This window comes from Colobus angolensis, unplaced genomic scaffold, assembly GCF_000951035.1.
Source record: "Colobus angolensis palliatus isolate OR3802 unplaced genomic scaffold, Cang.pa_1.0 Scaffold40, whole genome shotgun sequence".
NCBI lineage: Eukaryota > Metazoa > Chordata > Mammalia > Primates > Cercopithecidae > Colobus > Colobus angolensis.
Window position 1 is genome coordinate 3,657,531 of NW_012117377.1, and position 9,334 is coordinate 3,666,864.

A 9,334-nucleotide genomic window follows, 5' to 3' on the forward strand; every position below is an offset into this window, starting at 1 on the left:
AAAAAAAAAAAAAAAGCCAGAAATGTGTCCTCTCTCTGACTATGTGGTCACATAACCCTCTGACCCAGCAGGAAAAATTCTCTGCTTTTAAATATTTATGTGGGCTGGGCGCAGTGGCCTGTAAACCCATCATGTTGGGAGGTCACGGTGGAAAGATCCCTTGAGTCCAGGAGTTCAAGACCAGTCTGGGCAACATAGTGAGACTATGTGTCTATTAAAAATGTGTTTTAAAAGTAGCTGGGAATAGTGACAGTGCACCTGTGGTCCCAGCTAGTTGGGAGGCTGAGGTGGGAGGATCACTTGAGCTCAGGAATTTGAGGTTACAGTGCGCTATGATCCCACCACTTCATTCTAGCTTGGGCGAAAGAGTGAGACCCTGTCTGGAAAAAATAGAAAAAAGAAAAAACAACAAAAGATTAAAGTGATTAGACTTGGCTTACCTACAGAATATAGCATAATCTCCTTGTCTCAAGGTTCTTAACATTAATCATATCTGCAAAGTCTCTTTTGCCAAGTAAAGCAATATATTCACAAGTTAGGAAGTACGAGAAAAGGATGTAGACATCTTTGATAGCTGTTCTTCTACCTTTCACAGACAGACACGTTTTCCTTCAGTGCAGAATTAAGAGATAAAAGTGTACTGTTGTTCATTCTATTTCTAATTTTAACACTTCTAGAGAACAGATATAAAATGATTATTTAGGCTAAGGTCTAGCATTAATAAAATTGATTTCCTTAAGGTTTTCCACAAAATAAACCAAATGAACCTTTCTAAATGTATCTCCCATTACTAACCTACAGTTACCCCACCCTCTACAAATCAAACTACTGTGTCCTGAGCATTCCTCTCTGTCTTCTGCCCTACAATTTAGTTCCCCTGGGATGTCCTTGCTATATGTATAACCTCTTCCATCTGTCCAAGGCCACCCTATCTTTGTAACACACAGAAAGGTTAGTATACAGGGGCCGGGCGCGGTGGCTTGCGCCTGTCATCCCAGCACTTTGGGAGGCCGAGGGGGGCGGATCATGAAGTCAGGAGATTGAGACCATCCTGAGCAACACGGTGAAACCCCATCTCTACTAAAAATACAAAAAATCAGTGGGACGTGGTGGTGTGCAGCTACTCCCGCTACTCAGGAGGCTGAGGCAGAAGAATCGCTTGAACCCAGGAGGCGGAGGTTGCAGTGAGCTGAGATGGCGCCACTGCACTCCAGCCTGGGTGACAAGAGTGATACTCCGTCTCAAAAAATAATAATAAAATAAAAATAATAATAAAAAAATAACAGAAAAAGGTTACTATACAGGATATGGAAAGAACTCCTAAAATCAGTGAGGAAAAAAGAGACAATTCAACAAAGTGGTTTAAAATAAGCGGCTGAGCAAGATGGCAGAGGAGGACTCCATAGGAGCCCTTCCTCCACAGAAGCCAGATTGACAAATACCAAAAAGTCTGAAAAGATCAAGGGTTGGTGTTTTGTGGCACAATCAGAACACTAATATGCTGAGGGTAGTGGTGTAAATTGGTAGAACCACTGTGGAAAGCAATGTGGCACTATCTAGTAAAGATGAAAACAGGCCTATCCTATTAAATGTATACCTTGGGGAAACTTGAACTTCTCCTTAGGAGACAGGTACCAGGATGCTCAGAGAAGTGCAGTTTGCAATAGCAAACCCCTGAAAGCAGCCTAAGTGCTCATCAACAGGATATTGGGCAAATAAATTATGGCATATTCATACATTGGAATACTATAGGCCTGTGAAAATAAATGAATGAGAGTAACACTCATCTACAGGAATAAAGGTTTGAAGCAACCATTGAATGAGAACAATTTTGCATAAGTATATCCATAACAATTTCATTTATGTAACAGTCAAAAACAGGTAAAATGAAACAAAATGTTGTTTGGGCAAGAAACATGTATAAGGTAAAATTATATAAACAAAAGCAAGATAATTAAAAACGCAAAATTCTGGATTGTCATTTATGTCTGAGGGTAGATGAGCAGGAGTGAGGTGAGGGAGAGCTTCACATACGGAGAAGCTCAAAGTTGGGGGTGTTGTTCCAATTTGTAAAACAGGCAGCAGATCCACATGCGTCTACTGAATGTTCAGTATGTCATTATTTTCTAACAGTATCTACCTCATATTTAATAAATATTTAATCTTCAATTCTTTTCAAATGAAACAATTTTCAAAAGCTTTACCTTTCTGTCCAAATGGAGCTGCGGTACCTTCTTTTCCCTGAAGACAGGGTGATAAGGAGGGAAGTCTAACAGACTTAGATTTAATTTTAGATAAGTTCCTTCTTTCTTTCCTCATCTGAAAATCCTTCAAAGGGTTTTTGTGAGAATTAAATGAGAAAATACATACTAGGTACATTTTAGTTTCTCAATAAACATTAGTTCCACTTTCACCAAAGGCCCCATGTCTCCCTGCTTCATGTCTCATAACATGTTCTATTATCGTGTTCTACATTAAGATAGAATTATTCCCATCCTGGCTAACTCCGTGAAACCCCATCTCTACTAAATACACAAAAAATTAGCCGGGTGTAGTGGCGGGCACCTGTAGTCCCAGCTACTCGGGAGGCTGAGGCAGGAGAATGGCAGGAACCCAGGAGGCGGAGCTTGCAGTGAGCCGAGATCCCGCCACTGCACTCCAGCCTGGATGACAGAGCGAGACTCCGCCTCAAAAAAAAAAAAAAAAAGATAGAATTATTCAGCTGGGTGCTGAATAATTACAGGTGGCTCATGCCTGTAATCTCAACACTTTGGGAGGCTGAGATGGGTGGATCACCTGAGGTCAGGAGTTTGAGACCAGCCTGGCCAACATGGTGAAACCTGTCTCTGCTACAAACACAAAAATTAGCTGGGCATGGTGGTGGCCGCCTGTAATCCTAGCTACTCGGGAGGCTGAAGCAGGAGAATCCCTTGAACTCAGGAGGCAGAGGTTGCAGTGAGCCGAGGTCGCACCACTGCACTCCAGCCTGGGCAACAAGAGCAAAACTCTTTCTCAAGAATAAAAAAAAAGGAATTATTTGTGTAATTACCTCTACTTCCCATCCGTACCACTAAATCATAAGCTCTTTATGAACAAAGATACATGCATAGCCTGTAACAGATACTCGATTTTGTTGACTAGGACTAAAATAGTACAACCTAGAAATAAAGATTGGAATTCACTTTTAACATTCTCTTTCAATTTAGTGATAAGAAATCATTTTTCAAGTAACTTAACTGAAACATTAAGTAAATTTGGAGAAATCTTTGTAATGGATTTTAGAGCCCTTGAAATGAAATAATTGAATGCCCCACATATTATAAGCTTTACTCTTTTTTTTTTTGAGACAGAGTCTCACTCTGTCACCCAGGCTGGAGTGCAGTGGTGTGATCTCAGTTCATTGCAACCTCCGCCACCCACGTTCAAGGGATTCTGCTGTCTCAGCCTCCCAAGTAGCTGGGACTACAGGCGCCCGCCACCATGCCCAGCTAATTTTTGTTATTTTTAGTAGAGACAGGGTTTCACTATGTTGGTCAGGATGGTCTCGATCTTTTGACCTCATGATCTGCCCACCTTGGCCTCCGAAAGCGCTGGGATTACAGGCATGAGCCACTGCACCTGGCTGCTTTATTCTCTTTTTACCTCGGTTGGTAAAACAACAAAAGTTGAATGCTAAAGTTAAATTAAAATGCCTTTCCCTTAGGACTCTGATTTTCACCAGCAGTCTTATTTTGCCCGTTCCTTTTCATTTCAATTATGTAATATTTATCTATTCACTTCTTCTGTTCAATTCTTTTTTGATGTATTGTGACCATGAATGATGATACAGTGGTACTAAACCTTACAGTTGAATAGCACCTTACTTTACATATGATTTCATTTGATTCTCATAACGAGGTAACAGGGAACGCCCTTGTCTAAGATCACACATCTAATAAGTGACAGAGTCAGGCTTTGAACCCAGGTATTTTACCAGTGATAGGATGTGCCCCTTTCATTAAACATTCATCCCTTTGTTTTGCAGATTCGAAGATATCCCTTGGAAGGTTTTGTGACTGAAAACAGAGAGGCAGGGATTGTTTTTGCCTCTTTGCCTATATACAGGGTGAGTTGGAGTTTCCAGGAGTAGAGGGGTCACAGAACAGTAGGGAATCTGCCATCTCGTTCCTGGGCTACCAAGCAAGGTTGGAGAAAATCATACAGTCAAGTGGACCGTTGCTTCCAAAAACGTATTATGTGCAGTCCCAGAAAAATCTTGGGCTGTGTGTGTCAATGACTGGGTCCCTTATCTCTGCCATACCACATGGTGGTTATTTTGAACGTTACTCTGGTGGCTCATCAACTACAGGGTAAAATCCAAATGCCTTTGCTTGGCTTATACAACCTCTAGGATCCACCCTCTTTTTTCACCACCTTCTCCTCATACTCTGCCTATATTCCAACCATATGAAATTACTTTCCATGCCTTAAGCATCACTGGTCTCTCCAACACCTCTGAAACTGTGCCTGTGCTGCCCCCCTGCCCAGGATTCATTCATTTCTTGTTTCCCTCCAAATCCTTACTCATCCTTTAAGTCTCCACCCTAGGTAACCTTGGTTAGACAACTAGTTAATTAACCCAAGAAATAATAAGCCAGAGAGCAAATATTTCAAATTAACTTACATCTTAAATGTTATCTTTCCTAAGAACATGTTGTAATAGGTATCACACGTAAGCTAACAGATGATGCTAAAGGCTGAACTATCAAGATTTAATAGTGAATTTCTAAAGGGTAGACTGAATGCAATGTCTCACACCTGTAACCCCGGAATGTTGGGAGGCAGAGGCAAGGAGATTGCTTGAGCCCAGAAATTCGAGACCAGCCTGGGCAACATAATGGGACCCTGTCTCTATTTTAAAAATAAAAAAATAAAATAAAATAAAGGTTTAATATAGAGCAACTGGGAAGAAGTGGGGTGTGTATTTTGAAGCAGCTGGGCCTTCTCATTCCTCATCCCAATTCCTGAATTCATATTACAGAAGTCATCACTTTGGGTGTGTCTCACTGACTAATTTATGGCTTCCAGATATCAAGCCCCACTAGTCTGAGATTTCTTCCACTGATTGGTGTAGAAGCCCAAAAGGACTGTTCAGATGGCATTCCAGGAAAGAAGAAGGGAGGTCATGTTCAACATGAAAAAGTAAGTTAGTACTAATTCCACAGTTAACTCCAATTTCAGTGTATCCTATTTGTTTTTTTTTTTTTTTAAATATGTCTCTGCTTTCAGAAACATTCTGAACCTAAAATCATTTCAGTTCATACTTTTTTTTTTTTTTTGAGGCGGAGTTTCACTCTTGTTGCCCAGGCTGGAGTGCAATGGCACGATCTCAGCTAACTGCAACCTCCGCCTCCCAGGTTCAAGCGATTCTTCTGCCTCAGCCTCCCAAGGAGCTGGGATTACAGGCATGCGCCACTGTGTCTGGCTAATTTTGTATTTTTTTTAGTAGAGACAGAGTTTTTCCATGTTGGTCAGGCTGGTCTCGAGCTCCTGACCTCAGGTGATCCACCTACCTCAGCCTCCCAAAGTGTTGGGATTACAGGCATGAGGCACCGATCCCAGCCTCAGTTCATACTTTTTATGAATATTCCAGATGTGTGTGTTTTAGCTCAGTGAGATGAAAATCATGAATTTGCTGGACATAGAGAGAGAGAAAAATCAAATAAGATCAATAAGCCTCAGCTAATGAAGCTTATCGAGAGCTTTATGACTGAAATTCACCGAGCTGTTCTAGAAACCAGGAGATTTGACACGACATAGAGGAGGGCTGTGTAAGCATCCTTGGGTCTTAATTTGGTTGCACCTACAGAGTAAAGCCATGACATCGATCAGTTTCTGTCTGAGCTGCAAGAATTTCTCTGAAGTGGCCGGGCGCGGTGGCTCAAGCCTGTAATCCCAGCACTTTGGGAGGCTGAGGCGGGTGGATCACGAGGTCAGGAGATCGAGACCATCCTGGCTGACACGGTGAAACCCCGTCTCTACTAAAAATACAAAAAAACTAGCCGGGCGAGGTGGCGGGCGCCTGTAGTCCAGCTACTCGGGAGGCTGAGGCAGGAGAATGGCGTGGACCCGGGAGGCGGAGCTTGCAGTGAGCTGAGATCCGGCCACTGCACTCCAGCCCGGGCAACAGAGCAAGACTCCGTCAAAAAAAAAAAAAAAAAAAAAAAAAAGAATTTCTCTGAAGTATTAATAAAAATAACGAACATGCAGTGCTTTATAGTTTGCAGTGATTTCATAAATGATCCATTTGATTTTCACAGTAAGTACAAAGAAAATATTATATTCTCTTAGAGCTGGGGAAAAAATGGAGTCTAAAGTAAGGTCAAGTGCCTTACCAAAGATCACATACAAATGAAGTGATAAGCTGAGATCCACTCTTGACTCCAAATTCCATGCTCATTCAATTAAACCATGATAGCCTACACTGCTATCACTATATAACCTATCACTCTTCTACTAGTTCTAGAAGCTTTCAGGGGCCTAACTTAATCCGTGGCCATTTATCCAGTCTTTAAAATAGATCAAACATTAGGAGAAAGATATAGCACATTGTAATTTTTTATAAGTCTCCTTTCTATGAAGTCAGATTAAAATTAAAAAGGAGTTGGCCTTTATTGATTGTGCCTAATTCAGTAATAGATAAATAGTGATAACAACAACAACGATATTCAAAGCTGCTTTGTTTAATATTGAAAACTTTGCCATAATATTGTTAGCTTGTGCACTTAAGGAGAATATGAATAATTTCTGTTAATCATCAACTCTGACAATTATTTGAGTAAGAATTTTTGGTATTAGAAGAATTTTCTGTTAAAAAATATCATTTACTTTTAATTATTTTATGTAACAGACAAAACACAGTTGTATAAATAATCCAAAACCTTGTCTAGAGACGTGGAAATGAAAAAAAAAATCCAAAACTAAAAGGTAATAAAGAAAGTATTTGTATTTTTTTCTGCATGACTCTGTGAATATATGCATTACATTTTATAATTCATGTATTTTATGCCTATTTGCACTCTTACTTAAATTTTATCTCATCTGATGTTATATAATTTACATTCTTTAAGTAAATACTAAGTGACAGAAAGAAGATGGCTAAATATGTTTTAGGTACCAGGGGGAAAACAATATGGAATTAAAAATTATTCACAGTTAATCTACATGAAGACTAATCTACACACCAATAACCACAGTTTGACTCTACTATAATTAGTTTTATTAGAGATCATAAAGAATGATCAATTATCCAAACATAAAGACTTTTTAAGATGTCTAATAACCTGATGTTCTGACAGGTCCTTTATTTTCTCTTAATCACTCTGATAGATTGTTGATCACACCGGAAAGACAAAAGGAATAGATGTCTTCATTTGTTTATAGAAAACAGATGCCTTAATTTGCTTAAATCGAAAAATCCTCACATAAAACTCTCTTCAGGTTTACTAAAGGAAGTAGTCAAGTCAGGGTGTCAAAATTGGTTCCAATATAAAATTAAGACCCTGTTAAAAAATTGTGCACTTAGTAAGATGAGAAAATCTGGAAACTGGGATAGATTAAAGCACCACTGTGCTACCTGTCTACGATTTTAGAACTCCAAAGAGCCTAAATGGAAAAATAAGGGATGAAATAAAACCAGTAGTTAGACACCAAATGCCTATTTTCATAAAAACACTTCCAAAATTGCGGGCATAAAACCACCCCAGAAATTTAGGCAGAGAAATTTCACTTTAATGAAACAAATATTTATGGAATACCTTAAAATATTCATCATGTCCCCTGCACTGCTCCGGGCACCAGGAATCCATTTATAGATTAAGGAACTTAAAGTACAGTTGGAAGAAAGTCCTTTGAGTAAAAGGTTCAATAACAGATATTTTAGTCTCTTTTGACTTATTATTTTTAAATATAGAAATGCTAATTCTGAATGTGAACTTCTTTAAATCATGTATACATCTCTTTAGAATTAAACAACACATTATAAAATATTAATGATGGTACAACAAAAGATAAATCAGAACATGAGTTTATATTTCCTTTTCCGTTTAAATGTAGGAAGAGAAGGGAAGAAAGTGAACTTTGGAAAGCGTAACTCATTTTCAAAATTGTGGCAACATGTCCAATCATGCAAAAATGGCGAAGTGAAAGATGGTATATGTGATAACATACTCCACAGTTTTTCCGAAGTATTTAATGATAGGCCAGGCACAATGGCTCATGCCTGTAATCCCAGCACTTTGGGAGGCTGAGGCAGTTGGATTGATTGAATCCAGGAGTTTGAGAACAGTCTTGGAAACACAGTGAGACCTTGTCTCTCCAAAAAAAAGAAATACAAAAATTAGCTGGGTGTGGTGGTGCGCACCTGTAGTCTCAGCTACTTGGGAGGCTGAGGTGAGAGGATCGCTTGAGCCTGGAAAGTGGCCGTTGCAGTAAGCCAAGACCGTGCCAAAGCATTTCAGCCTGGGTGACAGAACAAAACTCTGTCAAAAAAAAAAAAAAAAAAAAAAGGTATTTAATAACATAAATTCTCACAATTTTATTTTAGGTGAAAAGAATATATAAACTGTAACTCAGTAATATTTCTAACGATAACAGCAAACCTTTGTTTTCAAATCAATGTTGCCCAGAATGATACTGTGCACTTGCTATGCCCTCTTTCATTTCATCTTTGCAACAACACTTTGAGATAGTTGCAGTGATCATCCTCCTGTTACAATTAAGAAAACTGAAACACAGAGGATAACTGATTCCTCTGAGATTCCAAAAGAAGCAAGTCATAGAGCTGGGATAAACCCAGTCACTTAACTTCAGAGCCTGGACACTTAAATGCAATGCAGTATAATTCAGAGATGGGTGAGCTGCTAGGTCTCTCCTGGTCAGAATAACCTTATGAGAATTAACAATTAATGAACATTAGAGAGCCCCACCCTTCCCATCTTTTTCAGTCTCCTCACTGATTTAATTTTTTCACAACTCTGATGACTACATGACATTGTATCATATAAAAATTCATTTTTTCCAAAAGTATTTTTCATATAGCATCATTGTTCCCCTAAAAAGTCGTTTTTATTGCCTTTATCCCACTAGAATGTAAGATCCATGGAGGCAGAAACTTTGCCTAACTTACTCTCTGCTGCAGTGCCAATGTCTAGAACATAAGAGACACTGCAGAAACATTTGCTGAATGAAATAGTGAATTAGGGTTTTTTTTTTTAGACGCAGTCTCGCTCTGTCACCCAGGCTGGAGTGCAGTGGTGTGATCTCGGCTCACTGCAAGCTCCGCCTCCCGGGTTCA

General features: G+C 39.4%; 1 protein-coding gene across 1 annotated transcript in view; it reads left to right on the forward strand.

The window, feature by feature from the left end:
• Nucleotides 1-9,334, forward strand: part of WDR64 (WD repeat domain 64) — a 170,317-nt gene that overhangs the window by 159,140 nt on the left and 1,843 nt on the right. The window contains exons 24-26 of the mRNA XM_011955769.1: nt 2,134-2,227; nt 4,025-4,105; nt 5,068-5,181. Of these exons, the coding sequence (XP_011811159.1) occupies nt 2,134-2,227; nt 4,025-4,105; nt 5,068-5,181 (289 nt within the window). The remainder of the gene's footprint in view (nt 1-2,133; nt 2,228-4,024; nt 4,106-5,067; nt 5,182-9,334) is intronic.